The following is a 15354-nucleotide window of genomic DNA, read 5'->3' on the forward strand; positions in this document are numbered from 1 at the left end:
GTGGCGGGGCCGGCGTGGGGTGGCCCCGTAGCGGCGAGAGCCTCCGGCCGCGCTGCGCCGGCTGCGATGAGGTAAGGACAAGCTGCTCCCTGACTGCGCTGGGGTCTTGGTGCAGGCTAATTCAGGGCTTCTTAACCTGCTGCTTAACCTGCCTGCCTACCTGTGCCCCCTGAGATGCCCTCTGGGAGCGGCATCCTTCTCGTGCTGATCACCAGGGCTTGCAGCTCTGGGGAACTGGAAGTGCCTAAAGAAAATGGGGTGAAACAGCATGGTGTTAATGACAGTCTCAGCTGGCGATGCTCTATCTATTTGAGAGCAACAATCCAGCTCTAGCTGTATTTAAAACCTGATGGTTTTATAGGACTTAATTGCAGCCCATGACTCAGTTGCTCCGGAGGTCCTGTGCCTTTTAATTACCTCTTCCTGAAGCCTGGCTTCCATGGCTGATAGCTTGGTGGGAGGCATGGGGTGGGCTCTCCCTGTTCCTGCCATGCTCTAGCTTGGTGGGATAGTGGAAATAAGCAACTGTGTGTCTGTCCCGTAGATCATCTTCTCAGAAGACTACCAGCAGGCAGAAGGGATGGCCTGGCACAAGAAGCACTTTGCCTGCCTGGAGTGCGAGACACTGCTGAGTGGCAAACCCTTCACTCTGGACAACACCAGCCTCCTGTGCATGACCTGCAGCAAAAGCAAACACCTCTGAGCAGGGAGCAGCCTGGGGCAAAGTGGGGTCCCTGAGGTCCCCGAACTGGGGTCATTTGACAAGTACATGAGAAGGGGAAGGTTAAAAAACAATTAAGAGCCTGACTATTCACTTGCAAGCAACTAAGCGCCCCCTTGCATCCAACACAGCTTTCAGGAGATCATTTCCTTGGGGAGGAAGCAAAAGGAACTCACGTGCCTGTGGGTGGGAGGTAAATGGTGTATCTGACTAGGAGGGACTGAAAGGAGGTTGTGTGTAGGGCTGGTTTTCTTATAAGTCTCTTCAAGCTTCTTACGACTATGATCTTGCAACAGGCTTTTGGAAATAACACATCTCAAAAGTCACTTTTTGCATACGAAACCTATGGCCATGGTCAAAACCAAGGGTTATTCATATTTTTGGAAATCCATACTGGAAGTTTAGACCAACAGGCTGCTGACAGCTGTACTAAAGCAAGGGGTTTGAGGAATTCGGTTAACCTGGGTGATCACTTTCTGAAAGCGAATGATACGAAATTGCAGCAACGTGTAGCTGTAGCTTTCTCCTCCTTAGCGTACAGTAATGTAAAAATAAGTTGGCATACAGGGAGATTGGTTTAACTTTGGAGAGATGGGAAGGGAGCAGCTCTGCCCCAGGCCAGGGCAGTGATTGCTCATTGCTTGTGAGCTTTAGCCCTGAAATGAGGAGCCCAGTTTTGTGTTCCCAGCCTCTCGCCTGCCTTCAACCTCCTGTTGCTGCAGGCAAGCATGTTTCCACAGAGCAGCATTGTCTTCTACTGCAGTGCTGGAGATCATTAAGCATTTAAAGCGTGGGCCTTTTATTTCAGCTGGGTTTGACCAGGAATTTTATAGAAAGCAGCTTTCCAGCCTAAGCTGTCTTGGGGGAGGATTGTGCCTGAAATGCTGCAGTGCCAGGTTTTGCCTGTAATATGTCATTGACCCCCTCCAAGCACCAAGGAACTGTACCTTCTCCTTGGAGCTGGCAGCACCCTTGCCCTGGGCTCTGCCCTGCTCCTTGTCCCACAACTCTCCCATCCCTAGGGAAGGTGCCTGTGACCTCCTGATCTGATAGGGGTGACACCATCCCAGGACCTGGCACTGAGTCTCTGCCGTTAGTATTTGTTCCCTACATCAAGCAATGCTTCTGGTAGTCACTGAAAATATCAGCTAGTCCAGGCTGGCAGATGTCTGTGTGCTCGGTCTTTTTTCTTGTATTAAACGTACATTATTTGCCAGAGAACTGGAATATGTTTTGCAGAGGTGAATGTGCAAGGAGCTTGCAATCGCTGGGTTTTCTTTCTGCTACAGAAGATGCTGTTTTCTCTTTAAAGCATGCTCCATGCTGTGGATGTTTGCTTGCTTATGATAAAATAACTTTCAAATGAGAGTTGGGGGGAACTGTACCTGCTGCAGGGTTGGAGCATTTGAGCTGTGGGGCACGAGTGCCTCTTAAGCCTTGTCCAGCCCTGTGCTGCTGTGTGGTTGCTATTCCTGGAAATGCTGGGGTATTTAAAGGGAGTAGATGCAATGGAGTAGAAACATCCCAAGGTGGCAGCCACAGCAGTAGCTGTGGGGTGATGGACGTGTGTTGCAGTGTGTCGTGGTGCTTGTGCTCCTGGGGTTGTTCGTCCATCTCGGGTTAATGAATGGATGTGCTGAGTGCGAGGGTTGGATGCTTCAAGTCGAGAGGATGCATAGACCTCAAGCAGTGCTAGGAATAATAAAGCTCCCTTGGATCAGCCTTGGGTACAGGCACTTTGGTTGTAAGTAAAGTGGGAATGAATGAAAAATAAAGCCCAGTGCTTATTAGCTTTATTGCCTCTTCTTCATTTTGTTTCAAGGAAAATGTTTTTACAGCTTTGTAAATTTTTTTTAAAGACACATTCTAAACCCTGTGATGTTAAAGCAGACAAAAGTGCATACACTCAGTGTAAGCAGTGATGGGAATAGTGTGAACCACCTATGAAAGGCTTTTCAGCACAGGCATTAACGTCTGAAACAGCATTCCCTAATGGAAAGTCAGTGTCCATTTGCAACACAGCTGGTTACCTCTTAAAGTGATCGCCTACAAGGTAGGTGCATGGCCATTGCACAGGTGCCTGCAAGGAAATTAAATGGAAAAAATAAAATCAACAAAACATCAAGTTTGTCAACGTGAAAGACTATTAACTAAACGGCTGCCATCACAGCATGCTGCAGTCTTCTCCCTGGGTGTTTTTTGTTTGTTCTGCCTCAGCTGGCTGCACAGTCCTTGCAGGAACTGTGATCAAATGAGCCCCTTCCACTGCAGCCAGGGTTAACAAACCAAGAGACTCAAAGGGAGGCAGTGGAGAAGAGGTGGCTCTTGTGTTCTCTGCTGAAGAAGAATGTGCGTGGTGGGAGCTTGGGTAAAGGTCAGAGCAGATGCATGGGGAAAGAATGGGAGCTTAGAGGGGAGTGCTGGCACCCCAGTGCAGCAGTGGGGCAGGAGGTGTAATGCCGAGACTGAAGCCTGCCTCCATGTCCAGCACTGTGTTGCTGTCCACCCTGAGGGTGAGGAACCCTCCGCTGTCCCCAGCCATTGATGTGGGGTTGTGAGGGCAGAGCTGGGTCATCCCACCACCCTCCTTGCAGTGGGATGGTCTCTGAATGAGATGGTCTGTCTTATGTACAAGGATTGTTCTCAACGGTATTACCTTGGTTGGGTTTATCCTGCTGTACTATGTCCGCAGTGTACACATGGCATCAACTTCTTGCACAGTCTATCTCCATGAACACAATCCTCTATCACTAACACCTTTATCTGGCTACTTTGAAAGAAGATGCCACTATAGCATGTTCTAGTTTGGGTTTTGATTTTTTGATCTATAAACTGTAAATTTTCTCTGAAGTTCCTGTTTCAGCATACACAGGCTTGCTTCAGGCTTCTTGGACTGCTGGCATCCACTCAAACTTTTCAGGTATTTCTGCAGCTTGTGAAATACTGTCTGCTAGAAAAATCACTGCAATTAAAAAGCTTAACAAAATCCTGGACCTCTCAAGTGTTAGGAGCAACTGCTTGAAATTAATGCATCTAATAGCTCAAACTGTATGTGATTCTTCACTTTTGATATTAAAATTGAAACTCAGCTTAACCATGAGGAGATATTTGTGCCAAGTACAGACATTGCACTGTGTTTTGCTATGGATTATCGTCTAGAATGAAGGAAGCTGCTGCAGCTGCCTTCTGTAGGTCATGATCTCTGGTTTTCAAGGAAGTTACATTTACAGAGGCGTGCTGGCCTGTCTAATACAGAACCATCAGTGAGCATATTGGGGTCTGTCCAGAAAATGAACAAAACCAGATATGTTTCACAGGGTTACATCATACAACAGGATAGACTGCGAGCAAAGACTGTTGTGTGACTATCTGAAAAGCATCTTGTGCCCCAGCTGTGTCCAGACATGGACGCTGCTCACTTCAAATGCTGCTGTGTGGCACAAAGGATGGCACAAGGCACTGGTGCGTGCTGGTCGGAGCAGTCCATAAGAGCTGAATGGGTGAGCTGAACATCTCACATGGTGGGTTTTTAATATCCATCTAATGCTTTCATGAAAGCATAGGGATAAAATGTCCAACGGTCAATTTATCACCATGTATTTCAGTAACTATTACCAGCATTTTAATTTGTGAATCTGCAAAGGACAAACATATTTATTTCCCACTGTCAATGGCCAAAGATGGTGAGCACAAAGCCTTTGTGCCTCCTATATGAACATTTAGCTCCAGTTTAAACTCAAATGTTCTGTATAATTGTTCTTGTCATACATTAAATATGACTGACAGTGCATGAAAATGTTCCTGAAACTGCAATTAAACTCTTCCTGGATATGAAAGTCTCCCAAGTCTTGCTTCAGTTCCCGTCCCAGTCTAAGGACAGGCGTGCTGCCCAAAGGAAAGGCAGCAGTGTGGGAGCTACAGTGGGGCAAGGGAGGAAGGTCAGAGATGCTGCTGCTTATGTAAAGCCACAGCCCAGGAGGGAGCCCTGCCTGCATAAGTGTGCATTTATTGTCAAGGAGCTGGCTGTGGGGCTCCTGGGAAAGCTTCCTGATTGACTTTGCAAAATCTGTGGATGCTTCTGTTGGGATAAAATTAACTCATTGCCCAGTGATGTTACTTCCTTGAGGTTAATTATTTAACAGGCTTAGTGAGTGCAGTTACCCCCAGAATTTCCTCACCATGGTCTGAGAGGGAAAGCACTTAGAAAACAAACTCTTTAGTGCAGGAGAAATGAGTATTGGTGTGTAGCAGCTCTGGCAGAGAGCACTGGCTGTGCCAGAGCCCTGGCCCTGGTCTGGAACCCACAGTCTGGCTTACACCAGCAGCCAAGGGGTGAGCCTCATGACCCAGCTGGGGTACAAGGGGCTGTGCTGAGCACAGGGGTCCTTCACTTGCTCCCCCCAACTGCAGGCACAGCCAAGATCACGGGGGGGGTGGGGGTGGAAGGAGGGCAAAACCCACCAGCAGAGAAAATAACCACTGACTGGGTGGAAACCACAGTTCAGTTTTGCAAGCTGAAGCTGTTCAAAGCTGAACTGATCTGAATCTACAAATATTTGCAGTGCTGTCCCATTTGTGGTCCTTTTTTTTTTTTTTTTAAGAAATATTTGCGGAAGAAGAAGGGACCGTCTGTTTGTGATCTGGGAGGATTTCAGCAGTGTAAAGGCAGAGGCTATTTAAGGACAGCACCTCCTTCAGATCACCTTCATTCTCCCAGGGTTCCCACAGCATCTGCCTTTGCTGCTGGACCATGCATCCCCTGGCACCAGAGGAGGAACTGGACCCAGCTGCAAGGGGGTCCCTGTGAGAAAGACAAGAAGTGAGCAGTCAATAGAGCGATGCCTTTATCCACCACAGCAAGGGCTCAAAGGAAGGGAGCCCTTTGCTTAAGTGAATACTGGCTCCTGGTTTATATTTGCAATATCTAGACTAGGATAATAAAATTTGAAATAAAATTTCTCAACTCAGATGAGTGGGAGAAAATTAGCTATTCCTGAGACAGGAGGACAGCATCTTACTGTTATGCCTTTAAGGATAAATGTCATCTAACTCACCAGTGCTGAGAAGGGGCTAGGAAGCTGGTTGGCATCTCACAGCAAGGCTTGCTCCCATCACTGCTTTACACAGGCTTCTCTAGGCAGAGCCAGAGGGAAGGCAGATCTGGAGGCATTTAACAAGTTCCCCTCAAGGGTCTATGGAAAACACCTGGGCACTGTGATTTATTTATGAGCCCTGAACTGGTGAAAGGGGAGTCCTGTCATTGGGAATAAGTGAGTGGTGACAGGGTAAGAGCTGGGTGCTGCAGGGCACAGATGGTGTGTGGGCCTGGGGCCAATTCTGCACACCCTAGGCTTCTGGGACTGTGCAGAAAAGGTAGGAAAACCCTTAAAAGAGGGGAAAAATATGCTTTTCTAACCTCCTCCTGCAGTGCACAGCTTTTGGGTGTGAGAGCAGTTCTGCTCTGCAAGACTCTTCTTCTCCATTTGGAAGAGGCTGCTGTGCTTTGGCCCAAGAGTTGGAAGTTTGGATTGAGAGTGATTGGGCTGTATTTCACATCATTCCAGGCAAGAAAAGCTAAGCAGTGTTCTCCTTTACAGTGTACTTCAGGAAAGAAACTTGTTTGCTTGGATACTTCTCCAATGAACAGACTTGGTCCTGACTTGTTGGAATCTATGAGATTGTTATTTATCTCGGTAGTAACAGCTATAGAAGAGTTGTTGATCTCGAGCATAATTCAGTAAGAATCTGATACTTGGGTGGAAGACAATTGCATTAAACAGAAACTTTTAAAGACTTTTATTAATACAGTCAATTCTTAGAAGAATGTGATTTCAGATATCTGTAGCTAATAAAACTCAAAATTCAGTGGCTTCAGGTGAGAAAAACATAAACCACAGGCAGAGCAAGGTGGCTATATAAACACTACAATAAAACCTGCATAAAAGCCCTGGAGAGAAAAACTAAGAGGTGAAAAAACAAGTATTCATGAAGTACTGGTGTGTTTCAGTGGGAACACTCTTCCAGGGGCTTGCAACAGCTGCTGCTTTAGGGCCGAGCTAAATAAAGTTCATATGGCTATGTGTTATTCTATAAAAAGTGAGGTTAATTATACATAAATCTCATTTGAGCTGTTATTTACATTTTAACTCAACTTCTTCAGCCAATCACCAAATAAGTAAATGTCTCCACAATGATGTTTTTACGTGTTGTTGCCCCATTTCAAGAGTTGATGCAGACAAGGATCTCCAGCAACCCCATGGCACAGTGCTCATCAGATGGTACTTATCCTGTCCTGGCTTGCACATCTGCAGGAATACCTGATCTATGACTTTGCATATCCATGCTCTGTGTTGTATTGCTAATAAAGGAAAACTGAAGGGAACCAGGGTGCAAAGTGCCTTCTGAACAATTCATGATGAATAGTGTTCGGATAACCACTCATACTTGTTTAAGCAACTTCCAGGTGTCAGCTCAAAGCATCTTGCAGACAGGTAACCCCACTGAGCAAGGAAGACATGTACAGCACACCTAGCCTTGGTTGCTAATGTGAGGCTGAGCTGTGGCCATGCTGACATACTTCATTCCTCCACTTGCTTGACAAGGATAATTCTCACATTGCTTTTCTACAGCCTTTGCTAGAAATTGTCCCACTGGATCACCTGGGTAGCCCCTGCTCATCCTTTGCTGTTAGGCTCGATGTGAGTAGCCTGTGTTGATGAGAGCTGCAGGAAGGTGGCTGTGGGGTGGCACAGGGCAAAACCTCCACATTGCGAGTCCAGGTCTGGAGGTCCCAAATGCTACAGGCACGCTCAGTCCCCTGGAGTTCCAACTGCCCGTGCTTTAGCTCCATCTACCATCTAGAGGGGGAAAAGGGCTTTTCCATGAGCAATTTCTGTCCTGATGCTCTTTTAGCTGGCAAAATAGAACAGATCTGGGGTAAGAAAGCATGCTTTGCACCTGTGAATCACCCAGCATGCTGCCCACTTCCAGGCTGCACCAAGCCACATTAGTTGAGATGCCCATTGTGGTGAGGGCTACGGCACCTCACTGCTGGGGTGAGAAGGCATCGTGCACAGCTGTGTTATAGTTGAGCCAGATGTTTCATTACGAGCTTAGCAAATTCCTCCAGAGCCCCGCGACGGCGCTGAAGCATGGAAACTGTCAAAGGCAGACATTTTCTCTGCACATGAACTCTGAAAGCTGAACGAGACACAGGCCAACTTAAAGACCAGTGAATAAAGGTCTCTTTTATAGAAAAGGCCTATTAATACTTGGCCAAGACCTTCCCTTGAGACTGCCTAAATAAATTTCCTTAGATTGACAAGGCATGAAAAACAGCCCTTTCAGTGAAATGGGACTCAAAAGCCATTCAACTGAAAGGCACCAGCCTTCTGGTTTTACAGTGCTGAATTTACTCAGAAAATAAAGGTAATCTTTCACATCCAAGGAAAACTTATTGCAGCAATTCTTCTTTTCTGGTGACTTTACAGGGACTAAACAGTCACATAATCTGGGAATCTCCAAATTAATAACAAGTTGCCTTTAATTAGCTACTCTTGCTAGATTGACTGTGCCTAATGTTGGGATGGACCTTCCTGTGGCTGGAAGAGAGTGGAGTCATGCCAAGCAGGTTCAGTAGTGCCACTGCACTGGGGATAGGAGGAATACCGGCCCACCTGGGGTGGAGAATAGACAGTAAAAAGTAGTGGTGGGTCAAGGGGATCCCTCTGCAAACACCATCCGCCAGTTTATAAACAGTGTAAGTACAGTGGTTTCCTTGTGTCTGCACTAGAGCTGTGCTTTAATGAAGTTCCTTTGTGTTCCTGGGCTTCTCCATGACTGTGTAGTTATCCGAGTTTATTGCCAAGTCTATTGTGCTCATCCCTCTACAGGTACACCACCACAGCTCCCATGTTAACAAAAGATATTTTAAACCATGTGATGACAAACTAAAGGAAAAACAAGAAAGGACAGGTTAGGATGGAAAAATGGTAATTGCTCCAGCAAGCACTGTGTTCCTATCAACCAGGCTTGCAAACCCGGTGATGACAGAGTTTGTTCAGCTGTGGCCAGGCACGTGCCAGAGTGGCTGCACTGCACCCTGCTCTCACCCAGGGATACCATCTTCACTGCATCCCATGGGCATGGAGCCTTTGCTCCCATGCACAAGGGGTGAGGTGGTTTCCCATGATGGAGACCCAGTTGTCGGATCTGGGCTGCTTTTCAGAGTATTAGTGCATGAGAAGGGCTGTGCATGGCCCCATCCTGTCTGTGTGACCCCGGGCAGCATGGGGAGGCTCTTCCTCCCCATGTCTCCCAGCCCAGCCATGGGCAGCATCCCAGCAGTCAGTAGCACAGGGACTACATTTTTGGGTTGTGTTTGCCTCACGGAGCTGGGCTGTGGTCAGGAACTTTCCAAGAGCCAGTTTGTCTCAAACCATGCAAGGTGTCTGTGTGGCCTTAAATGGACATAATGCTGGAGTTCCATCTTCCTTTTCTTGGCAGGGGGGAAGCCAAACCAAGCCCAAACATGCTTCCTGCTGCCCTTGCACACGTGCACATGCCACAAACCAAAATGAAATGTTTTGTTTCTCATTCACCAGTGCTTCCTCTGAACGCAGAGGCCAGCAAACAGATGGGTGTTGTATGAGCTGGGCCACGGGACAGACAGAGCCGTGCTGTTCTCGGGCTGCTTTTTCCATGGGTGTTTCCATGCCCCGTGGTGCCAAACCGCACCTCCAGGGTGAGTGCCAACAGCGAGCATGGGCGAGGGTGGAGGCAGCTCAGGAATGGAGACAGGACCTGCAGCCTTGCAGCGGGCAGCTATGGGCAGTGTGGGCACTTCCCGACTCCTTCCCAGCTGCTGCCAGTGCCTGCCAGGGAGACCAGGAGTAGCAGAGAGAGGGGATGTGGATCTGCCCTTTGAGTCTGCAACCAGTGACAACCTTCAGTTGTCCCCATTGCGTGCTGGAGTAGGTTCTACAAGAGACTACTCTGTTTCTACATACCTGTTTATATTTTAGATCCCCCAGAAAATTAATACATTCCCACATTCCCACTTTGCGTGCCATGAGTAAATCCAGATCTGCACTACTTGGTGATGCAGTTTTATTTGAAGCAAAACTACATTGCAGTTTGGAGTTTTGCTTTGGGGAGGAATTGCCTGCTTTTAGTAGCACCATCCTATAAAGTGCTGGCATCCAGTACATAGGAACCCCCACTGCTTACCAGACCCAAAAAAGAACCTGCAAATAAGGGAGAAAGGGAGAATTGCCCAAAAATGGGGAGAGAGGCAGGCAGGAGAGCCTGGATGTGCTGACATAAAAGAGCCCGGTGAGAAAAATAAGCCTTCCTGAGTAGTCTACCTGACCCAAAACAGCTCTAAGTTTTGTACCAAAGTTTATTTGCCTGCCTGTGACAGAGTGTAAAGGTTAAAGCATGCACACCCCTCTGAATGCCTGCGGGGTCAGTCAGCAGCTCTTTGCATCTGATTTTTAATCTTGACTAAATGATAGACTCAGAATGAACATGACACAAGAAGGCCCTGATGCCCCCAAGGCTGGTCAGCAAGCAGACCTGTCGTGTTCACCTCCGACACTCAGGACGAAAGGTCAGAGCATTCATCCCATGGGAACACATGTGTCCAACAATTCCGCATCCCAGGTCCATGCTTCCGCCTGCCCCTGTGGGGCTGCCAGTGCTCTTGGGCTATGAGAAAATCCTGCTCTTCTCCCCCCCGGCTCAGGCCCAGGCAAACAAGGGAGTTCAGCCTCATTTCACACGGCCATTATCAGGGCTAATACACCATGACCACCACTTTGAGCTTTTTCTGTAGTGTACTAATGGGGGAAATGAAAGACTAAATTGCAAAGGTTAACAGTTGCTGGCCCTCCTTATCCTCTGTGCAAACCAACGCTGCTGAGGACCTGTAATACCCCATGAATATTCAGAGCACAGCTCCCACCCACCTCAGGCTCCTTCTCTATTTTTGAGAGAGGAAAAAAAAGGTATTTGCAGAGTTGCTTTCCTAATATTTTGGCTGACGAGCTTAATTGTTTTTCTCCACAGCCCTTAATCGTGTCTGTTCCTGAGCTATTACTCAGGCATTACTTCCACAGATATTAATGTGTATTTTGTTTAAATACCAAGTGCCAATGTCAAGCCCTAAGCTCTGTGCTGTTGGAGGACCGGGAGGAAATCCAGGCAGTGTCTTGCAGGTTGGCAAGGGCTGGGGCACAGCCAGGACATTAATCTAAACTAAGAAACACTGGTTGTATTTTAACACTGTCCAAATATTAGCACTGCCCAAAGGATATGGAGGTGTTACCTTGATATACCAGCATCCAGAACGCCACCTTCTGTCACCAGATGTTAGATCTCTAAGACACCTCTTTAAAAGCAGAGGTTGGCCATAAACTATACAAATGAGAAGACTGGGTGCAAGCAGGAAGAAAAGCACAGATGCCTTTATGAGATGATGTCTCTTCCTGAGAGCTTCTATTGTGGCTTATCTAAAACCACTGCCACAGGTTTGTCCTCTAGCTTCCAGAGGGGGTAAGGTCGTGCCTGGGGCTGTGGCAGAGCCTTTCCCTGGGTGCTGCCTGACCAAACCACTGCCCTGGGTCACTGCCATGTGCACAGCCCTGGGCTGAGGCCTTGTTTCAATACATCATATTGGGTTAAAGCAAAGGGACACCAAGACCTCTCCCTGTTGTTCTTTGCCGTCCTGCTGCTGCAGCACGAGTGGCTGCCTGGGGAAATGCCAACACTCTTGATAAAACTCTGCAAATCCCCAAGGCACCACAAATAAAGAAAGAATAACCCACAGCACAGGAAATAAGCCCCTGAGGAAAGGCCACCTCAAGGAGTTCCTGGTAGTTCTAGAAGCTGCCTCAGCTCTAACCTGGGTGACCATGCTGCCCGGTACCCACATTGCCCTCCTTAATATGCCAGGGATGTGCTCATTGAGGCACACCAGCCTAAAGAAGAGCCCTTTGATTTTTTTTTTTAGTACAAACAGACTGAAAAAGTTACAAATGTCTTAATCCTTTAAGACTTTTTTCCCCTCCAAAAAGGACAAAAGTTAGACAAATCAAATCCCGGTGTTTACAGTTGAAAGCAACCAGCAAAGAAACTGCATCTTCTGCTTTGTTTAGGATATACAAGAATTTACATGACTGTTGGGCACAATATTTAAACCATAAAAGTTCAAAAATGGTACATGCTTTCCGCTCACCACAACGAATGCCACGTGGACCCATATACCAGCCAGTGACATGCAGACAGCACCGGCTCTCACTACACTCCTCGCTCCTGTTCTCCAGCATGCTGGAGCTGGCTGGGATGAGTCAGTGCTCAGCCGTCTGCAGCCTACACATATAGACACTGCTTTTCGCTGCTGATTGGTGTTTGAAATGCCCAGACCATAATACTGTGACACAGACATTCATTTAGGGTAGGAAGTAAAGCTGCTCCTCAAGAGGAGCATCTTTTTTGTACCTATGATAATAAGGCCAGTGTCCCAGGCAATACTTCTTCCCATAGGAAGGAGCAGGGTGCAGCTGATGGCATCGGTGGCCCAATTTTGTTTTGGTTTGGTTTACTTTTTCCAGAAATCCTGTCCTTTTCTCTTTCACACCCTGTGGCAGGTTCAATGAAACTGATCTACCTGAGGCAGCAGCCTACTCTTAAATCTTCAAGAGAAAAACCATTCCTTCCTTTTATATTATTCTTCTTGTCTTGGTCTGGCTTTAAACACTTCAGCAGGGCATGGCATTTGTATTTCTGGTTGTAATATCCCAGTTCATAGTCCCTCATATGACTTCTCGTGCTTTGGAAGAGCACGAAAGTATCCTGTGATTAAACTCATCAGGTCGCATTCCCCCTCAGAAACGCTGCAGCGAGTTGAGTAGCAGCACGGAAAACCTGGCCCATTATGCCTGGAGGGAAGACTTCTGGCATCAGGTTTTGGAGGCCTGGAGAAAGAGTCAGGGCTGCTGCAAGCATAAGTCCTGGAGAGATGGAGACTGTGGACAGCATCCTCATGGCAAAGATCAGAGAATCCAGGGAAAAGTATCTATTTACAGCACCAGAAATTTTTCCCCAGGATCTTTCACTAAAAGAACCCAGGATTGTTCAAGGGTTTTCCTACAAATGCTGTTGCGTGGGGAAAAAAGTCGTCTGTTTGTTTTCTTTTTTAAATCAGGACACATTTTAAAACATCGATAGCTCCTGCAAAACGCTAACACTACGTTTTGACCAGTTTTGACAGAATGTTGTATGAAGATAAATGTGTCTTCCCTGAAATAGCTGTTCTTCATGGTTCTTAGTTACCAAAAATCTGACTTAGAAAGGCTGCCTTGAAAATGAGAATCTATTTATCCTCTTCCATCAGAATTAACTTCTCCGATCAGCTTGGTTCTTGATTTCACTTAGTTTGTGAAAAAAAAATCAACTCCAGGCAGAGGTGAATCAGGGTCTGGCAAATCAGTTCTAGCACAGAAATGGATGGGCTTATAGATTTCAAACGTGGGCTATGCCTGCCTGCCCTGGGAACACGAGCTCAGACCAGGGCTGGAGATAGGTCCTGAGCCTGTCTGTCGTGTGCCTTGTCCCCAAGTCCATGGTGCAGCCACCATGCAGGGGACAGAGCCCTCATGTGGCAGAGGGGCTGATCTCTACAACTGCATCTGGCCGGCAGGTTGACATGGAATACTTTGGGCTGGTTTTGACTGCAGTCACATTTTTAGCCCAATCCATCTGTTTTCAACTGAGAAACAATGGGTTGGCAAAGCACCAACCCCTGATGGCAGGGATCAAGGGATAAATCTGAAAACCCAAACCAGATGCATTTGGTTCTAACAGGATGCCATTGCATCGCTTTTGGCCTCTGACAAAATGTATTTTCAAAGGGCTGTCTGTGGCCTCAGGCAACCACCATCTTGGTATTAAACACTAACCACAGCCCCTACAGAGCCTGCAGCTTGCTCACGCAGCCCGCTCCCAGCCGGCAGAAAGCAGAGCGCGCAGCATCTGTGCAGGAACACCAGCTCCTTAGAGTACAGGACTTACAGTCTGCTGCCTGTTTTGGCTGCTGTTGGTAAAATTTCACACCAGATAGCTGCAAATAGCTTTTCCGGGGGCTTCTGCCTGAATCCCAGAAGTCTCTGGCCCTTCTGGCTGCTTTGGTGTCCCCACTGCCCCCTCCAAGCCCGCCCCAAGCTCTGCAGGTGCTTCTTGACAATGGTGGTCCCAGATCACCTGTGGACCTCTCAGGGGAATAGGAGGACAGCAGGGACTGGTCTGCCTTTCACTCTGATCCCCCTGTTGCAGGTGATGCTGGAAGATCTCAACAGTGTCCTCTCACCTCCTCCCTTCACCGGAGGTTTAGGGTCATGCTTGATGTTTGCACATCAACGCCTTTTCCTGTAAGCCAGTGCAGCAATGCTTCTGCTTTCTTTTGCACTGCTTAAACACTGATTAATTTAAGCCTTTCCCCTTGCCTCACAGCTCACATCTGTATTTGCATGCAAAGATAATTCTGAGTATATATGCAGAGGCCAACCACCTCATCAGGTGATGAAAGGCAGCCAGTGTCTGCATGGTAGGAACTAGGATAAGGAGAGGTGCTTTGAGTGGTTATTACAAAAAGCCCAGGAAGAGTGTTGGGGATAGCAGTGGAAAAGGACATCATGCAGGGGGCTGCGTTTGGCCACCATGGAGGTTTTGGAGGTTGCAGTGCCCCAGTCATTGCTGCTGAGTTTATGGATACCATCAGTGGGGTCCAGGTTACACCATGTTTCCTCAGATGTCACTATTTCATGCAACTTATCCTCCAAGTCTGGCTTAAGCAGAATGGTGTACAGTTGCTGCTCTTGTACTCCTTGTAAGTAACAACCCTGTGACTGCATCACCGTTAACAGCAGATCCAGAGCTCTGGGTAACTTCCAGCTGGATTTCAGCTTTCCCATTCTTAACTGCAGTTTTTAATGTCTGCTTAGAAAATGTCAGTAATAATGATGATGATTTTTTTTTTTAATTATTTACTGCATAAACTAGAATTTTCAGCCTGCCAAGGCCTGCTCCAGATGCAGGTTCCTCATTCGGCACCATGTTTGTAAGAGTGCTGTTACACGGTATGCCCCTGAGGATACCCACGATCCCAGTGTTTCCTTTGTTCTATCTGGTTTAATGCAGAGAGGAGCTCTTTTCCTGCAAGTGGCTTAGAATAAAATAGAGATCTTTATTATTATTTCATACAGCTCATAGATCTTTCCCAGGTAACAGCCAGTGCACAAGCCACATCTGAAAGTGGTGGTGAGACATCACTGAAATTATCCAGCTCTGGGGTAGGGGTTGAGGTGTGAGCAGAGGACTAATGAAACAGCTACAGCAATGCTCCCGGCACCCGCTGCAGGGTGGGTGCTGCTGGCCATGCTAAGGACATCAGCTATTATTTTCTTATGAATTCAAAACAGACAGAAGCAAAGAAACGGGAGCCATTGTTGCTGGATCAAAGGTGCGGTGGTCTGAGCAGTTCGAACACTTGTGTGCACCCCAAGAGCCTCCCCAGCCCGACAGAAGCACCACCCTGGGTGTACACAGTGCCCTGGGTGCCACATCCTTCAGCATTC

General features: G+C 47.4%; 1 protein-coding gene across 1 annotated transcript in view; it reads left to right on the top strand.

Annotated features, from left to right (window-relative positions):
- LMCD1 (LIM and cysteine-rich domains 1) overlaps window positions 1-703 on the top strand; it is a 13638-nt gene extending 12935 nt beyond the window's left edge. Inside the window, exons 5-6 of the mRNA XM_010016944.1 lie at window positions 32-71; window positions 545-703. Coding sequence (XP_010015246.1) covers window positions 32-71; window positions 545-703 — 199 coding nt within the window. The remainder of the gene's footprint in view (window positions 1-31; window positions 72-544) is intronic.
- Window positions 704-15354: the final 14651 nt, after the last annotated feature.

Source organism: Nestor notabilis, unplaced genomic scaffold, assembly GCF_000696875.1.
Source record: "Nestor notabilis isolate BGI_N333 unplaced genomic scaffold, ASM69687v1 scaffold17846, whole genome shotgun sequence".
Classification (NCBI taxonomy): domain Eukaryota; kingdom Metazoa; phylum Chordata; class Aves; order Psittaciformes; family Psittacidae; genus Nestor; species Nestor notabilis.